The sequence below is a fragment of the Coregonus lavaretus genome (genome assembly GCF_964263955.1).
Source record: "Coregonus lavaretus genome assembly, chromosome: 31".
Classification (NCBI taxonomy): domain Eukaryota; kingdom Metazoa; phylum Chordata; class Actinopteri; order Salmoniformes; family Salmonidae; genus Coregonus; species Coregonus lavaretus.
In genome coordinates, this window is record NC_140018.1 from 22,854,103 (window position 1) to 22,869,018 (window position 14,916).

The window sequence follows — 14,916 nt, forward strand, 5'->3', positions numbered from 1 at the left end:
TCTCTGTTGGCCAGTCCAAGTGTTACATTTGCCTTTCCTTCTAAACAGGAAACATCTGCAGTGGTGTGAAATGTGGATGTTAGGGATAATGCTGATTTAATTGTGAATATTTAAATTCCATTATGATGTGAACTGTTTCCCCTGATATAGATACAAAATGGTGGGAGGTGAAATCACACCTCTGCAAACAGAGCAATGCTAACAAAACCATCATCATCATCAAAATGGCATGAAGCAAAAACAGGTAAAAACAGGACTAAACCAAAGTCATCTTCATTCACAATATATGTCCAACAAAATGTTACTGAATGATCTTGTCTTCATTTACTATGTTGTGTCTGATGGAATGATTGGTGCAATGACTGCAATGAGATTTCCTCTTTGAGTAACAATAACGTACTATCTTAGTAGACAGAAAACATCCCTTTATCCTCTGATTTCTACACTATCCCCTGGCCCTGGTATAAGAATCCGTTGTCTTTATGCTCTGTAGGATGGTCTAGAATCTACTCAGCCATATAGTGCCCAGCCGCGTGTGCCCATATAGCACGCAGGCAGCACTGTAGTGACGTAATGTAGTGACGCAAATGGGCTCATATTGCGCCAGTGGCCACAGTAGGCCTGCCTGCCTCATTGACTTGACTGCTGCCCAGGACTGCACAGCTGCGCTCGTCAGGTCTAATGTGATGCTGTCAGACTGTGCATGGCCCTTCCATCTTTGCATGAGCACAGGAGCGAAAGCTACGCCAAATAAGCCTCACAGACAGAGCCACATGAGCCAATGCTCTGTTCATCCCTTTTTTTATGATCCTATACAACATGACCCATGTAGCTCAGTTGGTAGAGCATGGCGTTTGCAACGCCAGGGTTGTGGGTTTCGATTCCCATGGGGGGCCAGTATGAAAATGTATGCACTCACTAACTGTAAGTCGCTCTGGATAAGAGCGTCTGCTAAATGACTAAAAGGTAAATGACCTTCTCCTGTCTGACTGACAATTACAGCACAGACTATTCCAAAGCATTTAGTCTTGAGTCAGAATCGAAATGTTGCTGTAGCAATAAAATGAGTATAAATGATGAGGCTATCATCGTTTGAACCTTCAATCAGTGGTAGGCCTATGTCATGTCACTGTGAATTTTTCTGAGATCCAAAACAAACCTCTGTCTCAGTGGGTGTGGTTACAGGATGATGACATTGCCATGGCAGTGTGACAATCAACATTTATATTTTAGTAATTTAGCAGATGCTCTTATCCAGAGCAACTTACGGTAGCGAGTGCATACATTTTCATTCGTACTGTTCCCCTGTGGGAATCGAATCCACAACCCTGGCGTTGCAAGTGCCATGCTCTACCAACTGAGCCACACGGGACCAATCAACACCAGCTGACTTAGATCTGTTTCGGGGACAAGGAGGGAAACAGATGTAAGTCGCTCTGGATAAGAGCTTCTGCTAAATGACAAATGTAAACACATGTAGGCCTACTGTCATGAAATATTAGATAACATACCGGTAACTGCCCAAATAAAGGAAACACTTGAGTAAATATGGGATACAAGGTATGTTGAAAGCAGGTGCTTCCACACAGGTGTGGTGCCTGAGTTAATTAAGCAATTAACATCCCATCATGCTTAGGGTCATGTATCAAAATGCCCAGTTGTCCATTATTTTGGCTACCATGGCTAGAATAAGAGATCTCAGTGACTTTGAAAGAGGGGTCTCATAAGACCATATAGGGTTTAAAAGGTGTGTGTGTGTGTGTGTGTGTGTGTGTGTGTCTCAGTCATCAGATCTCAACCCAATTGAACACTTATGGGAGATTATGGAGTGGCGCCTGAGACAGTGTTTTCCATCACCATCAACAAAACACCAAATGATGGAATTTCTCATGGAAGAATGGTATCACAGCCCTCCAATAGAGTGTCCAATAGACACTTGTAGAATATATGCCAAGGCGCATTGAAGCTGTTCTGGTGGCTCAATACCCTATTAAGACACTTTATGGTGTTTCCTTTATTTTGGCAGTTACATGTAGCATTATAATTAGATGACAATTGACATGAATATGTAATATTTTCATGAAAAGATTCAGTAGTCATTAAATTACAGTAAAATACCTGCCTTGAATTTACAAAAGTTTAATTGACAACGTTAAAAAAAAATGTTTATATATATTTCTCGTCTGCTAAATGACTAAAATGTAAATGTTATAGCGACTGGAAGCTGAACTGGAGTCGAAATAGTTAACGCGGGGAAAAGCACACATCACTATTGTGCTCGTGCACGGCGAATTGTAAGGGCGTGGACGCGCGCCAAGATAGTCCCATTTGGTTCCCGGGGAGAGAGAACGGAGTGCGATAAACGAGAGAGGGGAACGCGGAAACAGCAGGAGCGGTCCGCGAGAGAGGTGCAGCGACCGGGTGACAGCTTAACACTCGAACCCAAATACTGGGTGCATTTGTTTGTTTTTCGTGAAATTGTCGGATCAGAGGCTTTTATAGGGACAAGGGGATTTTTCTTCTGTGTAGAGAGTATCATTCGGGATTCAGAATGTCGGGGAGCAGGGAGGAGGAGCGGCGGAAACTAGCCGATATCATTAACCACTGGAACGCCAACCGGCTCGACCTGTTCGAGATCAGCCAACCCACCGAGGTGAGTCCGTGGACCTTCCCTGAGTACAGGCCGCACCAGTCGGGAGAGAGTCGATAATTCCCAAGTGGGAAGAAGTCCGGGGCCGGGGGAAACGCGGCAGATTATCTCGCCTGATAGTGAATTATGAAAAACTGGCAACCAAACACATTTGTTAACAAATACCTGTATAGCACTGTTGAAATGCAAAAACGAGTCTCTACACAAAGTACCTAACCCACACCTTAGTTAATCGTAAACCAACCTCCGAGCTAACCAATCTGTCAACCAGATAGCTAATGTTTGTGAACGTTAGTTAGCTAGAAAGACGTCTCGAACCCGTTTTCTTGCGTCAGTTGGTGCACTAGCAGCAGCACGCTCCAGTTTCTAGTTGTGGCAAGTGCATGCAATGGCCGACGAGGTGAACACAATAATTGATGCAAGAGATCGCGTAAACTTGCTACAATCCCATTTCAGTCACACTTGACTGTGTTATTAGATTGCTAATGTTACCTAGCTAGCTAACAGTAGCATCTAAACAGACGCAATCCAACCGACTCAGTAGCTAGTTACAGACAATTAAGTTGTTTTGCATTTGTGCAATTATTTTGCTTGTTTTATTCAAATTATAGTTAGTCATATTTACACGTGGAACACGCATCTAGATGCCAACCTCATCGTATCGCTATATTTTCGTCCAAGCCGTCTGTATTTCAGCACCGTGATGATAGCTAACGTTAGCTAGCAGCAAACTAAAACCACAGAAACATAGAAAGCTAAAACACCGGCGACTAGTTGGCTAGCTAGTTTAGCTATCAGCTAACGTTATCGATGGTGTTGGGATGATGATGATCAAGCCATTTTGTATGCCACCAGGTCGTTTGGTAGTTTAAATAAACACTGTTCTACTATATACGAAATACGTGTTTACTAAGATAATGTCAAGTGTTTGGGCAAGACTAGTACTATAGGGGACAAAGTCAAATAATGATTCTGGGTTATCCTGCTACTACTGTATCTCTCGATACAACCAGATGGCTAGCTAGGCTAAATCAGAATTGTAAATGGTCTAAACACTGACCATTGATGATGGTTGGCTAGTAATCTGTTCAAATCAAACTACTAAAATGAATCGTGCTCTTGCATCTTCTGCATCCAACTTGCACGTGGTTTTTGTCTGATGGGTTTTAGATCTAGCTAAGATTTGGTGGATTGTGTGTGCTGTGCTGTTTGCCACCTGTAGTCAAGTGTTTTTAGGCGCACAGGTAGCAGCCAGCTACCCCCACCTCCGAGTTGCAAGTCAAAGCATAGGGGGTAACGGGGGACCACTCTTATCCGATTAATTAGCTTTGGACAGCTTCAGGGCTATAGCTGACGTTACTAACTGTTGTTGCAGTGTGTTCTGGGAATCCTGTAGTCCTGAGTCAGTACTCCCCATCTTATCTACAGGTGCATTATTTTTACATTTGCTTGAGCAAAATTGCTTTAGTGTTGGTTTGATTAACATGTCTCACATGTAACATACACACCCCTCCCCACACCCTCAAGTTCAACCCTACAGTGGGGAGAACAAGTATTTGATACACTGCCGATTTTGCAGGTTTTCCTACTTACAAAGCATGTAGAGGTCTGTCATTTTTATCATAGGTACACTTCAACTGTGAGAGATGGAATCTAATACAAAAATCCAGAAAATCACATTGTATGATTTTTAAGTAATTAATTTGCATTTTATTGCATGACATAAGTATTTGATACATCAGAAAAGCAGAACTTAATATTTGGTACAGAAACCTTTGTTTGCAATTACAGAGATCATACGTTTCCTGTAGGTCTTGACCAGGTTTGCACACACTGCAGCAGGGAATTTGGCCCACTCCTCCATACAGACCTTCTCCGGATCCATCAGGTTTCGGGGCTGTCGCTGGGCAATACGGACTTTCAGCTCCCTCCAAAGACTTTCTATTGGGTTCAGGTCTGGAGACTGGCTAGGCCACTCCAGGACCTTGAGATGCTTCTTACGGAGCCACTCCTTAGTTGCTCTGGCTGTGTGTTTCGGGTCGTTGTCATGCTGGAAGACCCAGCCATGACCCATCTTCAATGCTCTTACTGAGGGAAGGAGGTTGTTGGCCAAGATCTCGCGATACATGGCCCCATCCACCCCCTTTGCAGAAAAGCATCCCCAAAGAATGATGTTTCCACCTCCATGCTTCACGGTTGGGATGGTGTTCTTGGGGTTGTACTCATCCTTCTTCTTCCTCCAAACACGGCGAGTGGAGTTTAGACCAAAAAGCTCTATTTTTGTCTCATCAGACCACATGACCTTCTCCCATTCCTCCTCTGGATCATCCAGATGGTCATTGGCAAACTTCAGACGGGCCTGGACATGCGCTGGCTTGAGCAGGGGGACCTTGCGTGCGCTGCAGGATTTTAATCCATGACGGCGTAATGTGTTACTAATGGTTTTCTTTGAGACTGTGGTCCCAGCTCTCTTCAGGTCATTGACCAGGTCCTGCCATGTAGTTCTGGGCTGATCCCTCACCTTCCTCATGATCATTGATGCCCCACGAGGTGAGATCTTGCATGGAGCCCCAGACCGAGGGTGATTGACCGTCATCTTGAACTTCTTCCATTTTCTAATAATTGCGCCAACAGTTGTTGCCTTCTCACCAAGCTGCTTGCCTATTGTCCTGTAGCCCATCCCAGCCTTGTGCAGGTCTACAATTTTATCCCTGATGTCCTTACACAGCTCTCTGGTCTTGGCCATTGTGGAGAGGTTGGAGTCTGTTTGATTGAGTGTGTGGACAGGGGTCTTTTATACAGGTAACGAGTTCAAACAGTTACAGTTAATACAGGTAATGAGTGGGGAACAGGAGGGCTTCTTAAAGAAAAACTAACAGGTCTGTGAGAGCTGAAATTCTTACTGGTTGGTAGGTGATCAAATACTTATGTCATGCAATAAAATGCAAATTAATTACTTAAAAATCATACAATGTGATTTTCTGGATTTTTGTTTTAGATTCCGTCTCTCACAGTTGAAGTGTACCTATGATAAAAATGACAGACCTCTACATGCTTTGTAAGTAGGAAAACCTGCAAAATCGGCAGTGTATCAAATACTTGTTCTCCCCACTGTATGTACATTTTCAGACAATTTTGAATTTTGTTCATTGCTTATGAACTTGCCAACAAAATGTCAGGGAGGTTGTCAGTTAGCATTACCATAATGTAGGCCTTCTGATGCAGAAAATGTTTTGTTATTTTTAGCCCATGTGTGACAAGAGCTCCTTAAATCAAGAACATATTTATTTATTGTTAATGACATGCTTTTATAGCATGTCCCATGGCTGGTTATTTTAAAGCAGATTGGCCAGTGTATCTCTTCTTCCTCCCTCTGACTATGTCCTGTGGAATTCACATCTTCTCATTACATTACCACACAATAATAGAGCAATTAGCAAATTGGGTTTGTTTGTAGATGGTATGAAACTGCTGCTTTTCAGGCTTATTGTTGGCTTGTGTAGAGCAGGAAAAAAAGTTTTTTTTCTCCTTAGTCTTGATTAAATGCTATAAGATATTCAACTAGTTGTAACTGCTGACCAAGTCTCTCTCGTTTTGGACTATGGACAAAATACCAGCAGTCTTAAGGGCTTGAATGTTAAAACAATCCAAACAGCATTTTCTTCTCTAATTCAGTATTGATCCTCATTAGCTGCATGGCTTGAGAGAGGGTGGATGGAAGGTTTTGACAGGCCCAAATCAAGGCTCTGTGCAGCACTGCGTCTCGTCAGAAGGTTGGGTCTGTTTGTGAGAAACCAGCTTTGTTGCCATCAGTGTTTCCATTCCATCCCTGTGGAAGCCAGTGATTTGATTGTTGGCGTCAGTGGAACGGGTGCACTGTTTAGGTCCTATCACATCCGCCCTTGGACTGGCCGCTGTGATCCTGGAGGAAGTGTGATTGTGTGAAGGTGGCCACCTGGGGTAAAGCTAGGTATGTCGTCACTCTGCGTGGGATTGACCCGAAATGAAGTGCTATCCTCTTTTGTGTGGCACTGCTGCCAACCGAAATAAAGCACCGCTTGTTTTTGTTATATTTTGAATGGAAAGAGGACTGAGTCAGTGATCAGAGCAAAATGAGGTATAACCTAACTGACCACTCTGGTCCTTTTGATGTTTAATCCTAGTTTGTTTTTAACCATGCTGCTGTGTTTTCTTTACACAAGGACAAAGTGAAATCCCATGTTAACATATCTACTTTCGTCATCCACTAGCGATAGGCTGTGACGTCATGTGGCCTTGTGTGTTATTGTTCCGGGTCATCATGTATGATGGTGGAGAGCTTCTGGTCCGACAGGCCTCCTCTCCAGCATGTGACTCGCCACTGACTCACTCTATTGCCATGGCAACAACATACTAGTGATGAGCACAGCACAGGACTTCTTGCTTTGTGCCCTATCAGCAAAGTGGACAAAGTCAATACCAACAGAGCGTTATACATTAATCTCTACTGTGTCAATTCACCACAAGCTTTCATATTAACTGATACATCGGAGGTCGTGTGAAGGATTGTGGTTTCATAGAAAGACCTATGACATGCTTCATTTTTGAGAGTGTATTGGATATCATTATTCTCAGTGTTGTTTGTAATTGGAAAAGGAGAATGTGTCAACAAGATAAATACACGGTCCACACACTCCCCAGCCGGCCTATGCTGCAGTTTGTATAGAAAATAGTTTGTCCACAAGATGTTGTCTTCACACCAGGCCATGCAGAGTAGAGTAGGCTAAATAGAAATGCAGTGTAAGCACAGAGGAAATGGACCTCTGTTACATCTGCCATGATTGTGTTTGCATTACTGAGTGGCTCCCATTACTTTAGTAGACCAACCATTCCACATGGACTGACTGTATGTGGTTTTGGGGTAAAGGATCTATCACCCTAGATAAAAGAGCAGATCTTCAGCAGATGGAGCCTGTTTTGCTTCATAGTCTTGAGATTAAATTGATCAAAGACAACCGTGTTATTAGATTTGTCACACACCCATTTTCTTTACACTGTGTCATTTCAGGTTTACAATCTCCATGGAGATTCTTACCCTGCATTTAAATATGTACACACACACACACACACACACACACACATAAGCATCCTCGGTGTGTACTGTAATTACACCTTACACAGAATAGACAAGGTGATTTACAGGTCCCAACAGCTGTAATTTGTGATTTTCTAATCCAGAGAGTGGTAATCTGTGGGGACCTTGGAGTGGGCTGCCTGGGATCAGCACATCCTTACTGTGCAGTTGGCTCAGTCATTCCCTCTGACTCTGTTTGTTGCTGCTCATACTGGCCAACACTTGGCTCCACTTCAATGGGCCAACTTTATTATCTGCTTAAAGTTGGAGACATGCATTGTAATATTTGATTACCGCTGCTGGTGGTGTTGAACAGTTCACAAGATGACTAGGCTGGTATTGGCTAAGCTATTGGCTTTTGACTTGAGGGGATACTGAGGGTTGGGCTGGTTTGGTCATTCATCCTACACTGTGTGTGTACTACTGTGTGTGTACTACTGTGTGTGTACTACTGTGTGTGTGTACTACTGTGTGTGTTCACCTGCGTCTCCTCTCCTCCTCTCCTCTATGAACAAATCTGTTCAACTCTCTGCTACTGGGAGAATGGAGCTGGAAGTGTGTTCTATGTCACGGCTCAAGGCTGTGTGTGTGTACTGTGTGTATGTGTCTATATAGCTGAGAAAGCTCTGTCAGAGTAATGGCTCCCACCCAGTTCATTAGGAAGCGGGCCAAAGATCACGACCACAGCTTGTCACTTACTGGCTTCAAATGGTATTATGGCCCTTATATCTCATGTCCAGACTGGTTATTACATATCCTAATCTGTCAACTATGCTGCCTGCTGCTGTGTTATGTTGAGTGATCTAAAGCAGTTGAATAACAAAAATGAGAACACATTTTCATCAATATAATTCTCAAATGTTGGTCTTTGGCTAATGGGTCACATGATATGGTGGTCGTGACGGTGAGTCGTCCCCCCCCCCCTTTCCCAGGCACATTCAGATGAAAACACCTGTTATCTTATGTGGATCTCTCTCACACACACACGTACACAAGTGCCCTGATTTGTGGGCTCAGCAGAGTGGTGGTCAGTGAGGTGGAGATGCTTTCTGATGTAGGAGAGGCCTGAGCCTTGCTTTTTCATGGCCTTGGCTTGTCAGACCCATTCATCCTCGAGGCCTTACAGTCATTCCAGTCCGCCTTTGCCCTTTCCTCACTGGACCACACAGCGCATCCCGCCCCCTGATTGGTTGTTCCTTCAGTCACTCAGAGCCAGACTCAAGCCTGTAGGCCTTTGTGACCTCACACGATCAGACAGGCATTGTGGGCTGATGACTTGTCTGTTTTAGTATTTACAAACAATAGAGATCTGCCCCACAACCCCCAGTATTTTCTTCCACTTCCTCTTCTGACTGGAGGAAATTTACATTTGCAGGCCCGGTGTCTGATATCAGGCTTATTGTTGCAGGACTTTTCCCATGTGAAAAAACAACATCTGATCGTGTTGCTTGTGTCTGCTTAGCTAGGGGAAATTGAAACCTCTCTCAGCTGCCCGTTGTCCTTTAGTTACAGGGAATGTCTCCTTCCATTTGAACAAAATGTCTTCATGTTTCTGTCTGCCAAATAGTTTGTGGTCGTCTTTCAGATTTCGGAATAGTGTCTTTTTGTTTTTGTTTAGTACAGCATGTCAGTGGTCGGGTTGGTGTGTTGAATGTCTCTCACGCATGTTTATGAACAACAGTCAGATGCTAGACTAGCATGGGAGCTGCTGGCACTGCCCATGAATCCCTTAGAATGACCCTGGCATGAACTTGGACCTCCTACAGTAGGAGACACCTGCCTAACTACTCCCTTCAATGGTGTCTGATGATCATCGCCTAGTTGAGTGATCACGTACATATCCCTTGTACAGAATTCTCCTTAATACTTCTGGAAAATATTGTAACATTAGCTAAATCTGTTTATCTTCAGGGCTAGGTGTAGCCTAATACTCCAGTCCAGTCCACACATTATCCAGATGACTATGTTTGTATGGGGGAAGCTTGGCAGCCCTCCCATTAGTTTGAGTGATGGCCACATTTGGGACCAACCTTCTAAACTTTGAAAACACACATAAATCCCTAGAACTGTGAAAGGTGAAGACGCATTAAACCTCAATTTTCTCCTATGATGAGGAACACAAGGCAGGAGGAGAGAGCGATTAGAGACGGCAGGACTTCCTCTTCTCATTTTCAACCTGCTGAGAGAGAGAGCCTCCTGGCAGAGCCAGCCTAATGCATGTGCTGTTGACTTCCTAATGTGCAAGTGGAGCTTCACTTATTAAACTAGATTTCCCAGTTGAATGGCCATAGGACTGTATGCACAATGTAGCCTATACATTAGCCTTGTTGTGGTGCTTGTACTCGTACATACATTGGTTGTTTTCCTGTACCAGAGAAGCACTTTCTCTCTGTATGACGACCAATGAGTGAATGTTCTGCTAGTTGTGTGTTGTCTTTGTCCTCTTTGGGTTTGGGTTTCCTCCTGAATAATGCTCTATTGAATGTCAGGTTGTTTCCCTTGGATTAGGAATGCTGCATGCCTGTATCTCAGAACTTTGTGGAAGTATGACATCATCATACCCCTTTTGTATGCCTTATGGTACTGTATGTCCCGCTCAAACTCTTTGAAGCTGCCTTTGGCAGTGCTGGCGATCCATCTTTGGCAGTGCTGGCGATCCATCTTTGGCAGTGCTGGCGATCCATCTTTGACCCTCTCTGATCAAGCCAACTCTCGTCAAAGGCATCTATTCAAGTAAATGAATGATGGTGGGTGGCATCATATCCCAGTAGAGATTTATATCAGGAAATTGTAGTTTTGATCAGTAAACAAAAGCATGTAACAGTCTGGAAGTGGCAGAAACACCAGCCATCTTGTGGAGCCCAGCTCAGAAGATGAAGGGGGAGTAGGTGTTTTGTATGTGCAGTGTCATCACATATTATCCTTACACAAGCGCTTAGCCTAGCGCTGTGCTCTTTGTCATGTCTGTCTGGCTGACCCAGGTTAGGGAGTATCTCTTTTGCATGTAGGAAATACCTGAGTGTGGCCCCTGGCGCTGTTAGCCTAGGCCTAATCGCTGACACAGGAAAGGCTCCGGTCTAGCACACTGTTGGAAGGGGGTTGAGCTGAGAGGGGGGTCTGCTAAATCGACCCTCTGTTTGCTTTGGACAGGGAAGAAAAGCACAGCCACCCTGTTGGGGGGGGGAGACTGTGTGTGTGTGTGTGGACAGCGAGCTGGTTTGGAGATAACGCTGGAATGAGAGCTTGGGCCTCAGCGGAAAGGGCCCCCCTCATCCCCGCTCTCCCCTGTGGCCCCTGAGGAACCAAACCAGCCCTCCTGTCCCTCTGTGGCTGATAAAGGCCTTTTAGATCACAGGCAGAGATTAGGGATGGATGAGGGGGAGGTTGGGATGAATGGGGTAGGAGAGCGAGCACTGTAGCATCCTGCAGACAAGTCACTCAGGATTGTTTTGTAAAAATTAGGTCAACCCTAATCTAAGTCTAAATATATTTGAGTGAGAAGGAGAGTATGGATACAATAACTTCCAGGCTTTTAAAAGTCCTTTTCACAATGTTTATCCGGTTGATATTTGTGTGTGTGTGTGGGAATACCCTGCCTGAGGCAGCCTCGCCTCGCCCTGAAATGCCAAAAGTTAGACTGGGAACATCTGCTGCTTCTCAAATGGGTCCCTGGCGTACCCTCTCCTCTGCTTTTGATTAGTTTCAGCGCTCGGCTCGACCTGACCCCACCTTGATACGGCATGTGCTGCCTGTGTGGTGGGGCTTGGCTGGGCTGGACTAGGAGGACGATTTGGCAGGCTGAGGGGGGCCTCTCTTGGAGTCTACCACCAGAGCACTTTCACCTTGGCCCACCTCTCCAACCCACACCCCTGTAGGCCTCAAGCAGGGGAACACCACAGACTGACCGGGCCTTGTTGACTGTAATAATAATACTGTCGCCAAGCAGTCAATGGCTGCCTGAAGGATGACCGCTGTGGCCGAGGCTTCCCTAAACACAGCTCCACCCTCACATGTTTGTTGATCTTAACTGTCCGAAAAATGCCTTCAAGAGAGACTTCCTCCTTCGCACACATGTTTTCTTTCCCCCTTGTTTGAATTGCTGGGCCCATTCTGAACAGTGGAACTGGAACATCCCTAGCTAGCAGTAGTCTGGGGCTGGGCTGTGTTGTGTGACTGGATAGGAACATGGAGGCCAGGAGGAGAGGCCTGGTGGCGTTGAGTGACCTGCCGCTTCCTGACGCAGGTTGGGCCCAGATGTGTGGTCTAGCTGGCCACTGTGGTGTGTGGCTATGAGGACCCTGGGTGGGTCCAGTCTGTGTAAGGATGTGGTCAGCTCCCAGAGGTCTCCCCTCAGGCCCACGTGTTTGGTGGTAGTGGGCTCCTGTGTGGTGGTGAGTGACACACACACTCTGACATAGTCATCTGACAGAAAATGTGTTCCATATGAGGCAGGCGGTTTGGCTCTCGCTTTGAGAGGGAGTTGACTGGATTGATAGCATTTGGTAGGGCTGGCAATTGGGTGGACTGTGCAGGGCTCCATGGTTACACTACACCTGGCTGTGGTTGCTATGGACACAGAAGCCTGCATAGGTGTCCGAAGTTGGCCAGACTCACTTAGGACTGACCGGCCTCTGACTTGATAGTGTGAGGTTGAGGTCAATTTTGTAGAGAATTGCTTTCTCCCAGTCTCCGATAATTGGATAACGTTCGTCAGCACAATTTTTTTTTTTTCATTGTACCAAAGTCACCTCTCCAAGACTGATAGTGGACGGTGCCCTGTTGCATAATTCAGTGCGTGTCCCTGTAAAACAACACATTTCACAGCACCTATCTGGTGAATGTGACATAAAACATCTTATTTTTCGTTGTGTGTGTCTATTCCCCACACACAGGAGGACCTTCAGAACACGCACACTAACGTCACACACACACACACTGTGTGGACAGCACTCTGACATGCAACCTGCGTGTGTGAGAAAATCTATACATTGTAATCACACAGTGCCGTGTTGCACCACCGCCCAATATTTCACAGCGAGGGGTTACATCAAGCCATTACCCAGCTTTAAACATTTATTGATTTCTAACTGAACGTTGTTTTTCAGTTTGGCCAGAGACCGACAGTAGTACAGAGATGCAGTTATTGTTGTTAAAATTACAGGACTGGGGAGTCAGCCCCATCCCATGTGATGGGACCTTAGTAGCACAAAACAACCCAATACTTACGCAACCAGACCAATACTGACTTCTTCTATAAGAAAACTCTACTCCCTCTGTCGTATTATCATTCCTGAAATACTGGCAGGTGTTGGGGAAAAAAGCAACAGTAAGAAATTGAGTTACACAAGTGGAAGCGTCCATCTATAATTAACCTCTACGGGATCGGTGTCCCGTATACGGGACTGTTGAGATAACGTGCGCTAATGTGATTAGCATGACTGTTGTAAGTAACAACACATTTTCCAGGACAGAGACATGTCTTATATGGGCAGAAAGCTTAAATTCTTGTTAATCTAACTGAACTGTCCAATTTACAGTAGCTATTACAGTGAAAGAATACCATGCTATTGTTTGAGGAGAGTGCACAACAACAAAAAAGTTATCACGGCAACTGGTTTGATACATTCACCTCTGAAGGTAAATAATGTACTTACATTCAGTAATCTTGCTCTGATATGTCATCATGAGGGTCCCAGAGATAAAATGTAGCATAGTTTTGTTTGAGAAAATCCATTTTTATATTCAAATGTAGGAACTGGGTTCTACAATTTGAACCCTTGCTATCTGAAAAAAAGGGTCCGATCCTTAAGAGGTTTTAAGCATGGGGCTGCAGTGCAGAACTGCAATTATTAAAAATGCATTTTTAAGCACCTTTTGTGTGCTCTGGCTGCCTTTATTCTGGTCAAAAGGGGGTTTGTGTGCTAGCCTGTCAGTGTGCGAGCTGTCGAAGAAGACGTCCCTATGAAGAACAATCGGAGGCCTGTGCTGGGACTCTGACTTATATTCCCACTGGGCTCCATTAGGAGAGTCAGGAACTTCTTTTGGCAGATACAACACTATTTATCAAGGGAGGAGAAACTCAGCTCAGCCGTTGTTTTTTTTCAGTACCAAAATGGTTCATGAGCAGGGCCTGGTCTGAGCTCCCAGGGATAGGATAACCCACATACCCGCTCGGCCACAACAGCCAACCATGTGATCTGCCAGGCTCAGCTCAGAACCCTGTCCCCATTCATCCAAACCTAATCAATGGCTTTTTGCAAGCACCCAGTGTGTGGGAGTCCCTTTCACCACTCATACTTCTGGGGCTTGCACCCACCCAACTTTGCTAAGTCAGTGGTGCCTTCAGAAAGGAACCCTGTTTCTGTGTACCACAGAAGGAATGCTGTTCTCCTGTCTCCTCAGCCAGGGCTGCGTCAAACTGCGGCTGTATCTCAAGTGTCAGCCAGGCAAACGGCCTGAGCTGAAGGGCCATTTAAGACGCTGTACCTCCCTAAACTGTCTGTGTTATTGAAGCGGCAGACGGGCCCATCTCCCCCTGGGATTTACTGCCGTCACTGTACACAGTGGGCACTTTACACAAGGTCACTGGGCCTGATGAGAAGACCTCAAAACCAGGAAGTAAATTACATGTCCTCTTTTGGGGACAGTAAATACTGAGCCTCCATTTCCCCCCCCCACCCCCCTTTGGTAACAATGCGTCCAATGTAGGGCTATCGCGTAACCTTGATCTGGCTGTTTATCAAGGCCCAGCCTGTTTGGCAGGCAGGCATGCACTGTTAAGTGTTTGCCACGATTGATTTGCAGTTTTGCCTGGCGTCAGGTCATTTATGACACACCCCTGGTCCTTACTCACTCCATCCCCCTCCCAAGATGCTCCACACGGAACAGACTGGGCACACCTCACACCTATGACACAGGAGATGCACTCATATGGAGAGCGTCGCTATAGAGCAGGCTTCTTCAGTCTTTTTCCTGGGGACCCATGTTCCTCTCCAGCACTAACAAGGAAACTGCTGCTAACTAGTAATGAGGGAAAAATCTATACAGTTACATGTCGCAATATTACTATTGGACGATATTACAGGGTCGCGTAAATGCAGAATTCTGCGTTTTTACGCAGGATAAAAAAAAAAAAGAATCCTAAGAAATATCT

The 14,916-nt window shown here is 45.2% G+C and overlaps 1 protein-coding gene across 1 annotated transcript in view; it reads left to right on the forward strand.

Moving 5' to 3' along the window:
- The first annotated feature begins 2,355 nt into the window (after positions 1-2,355).
- The window catches only part of LOC311106806 (afadin-like), a 121,440-nt gene continuing 108,879 nt past the window's right edge, over positions 2,356-14,916 (forward strand). The window contains exon 1 of the mRNA XM_084149184.1: positions 2,356-2,653. Within this exon, the coding sequence (XP_084005310.1) occupies positions 2,552-2,653 (102 nt within the window). The 5' untranslated portion in view covers positions 2,356-2,551. The remainder of the gene's footprint in view (positions 2,654-14,916) is intronic.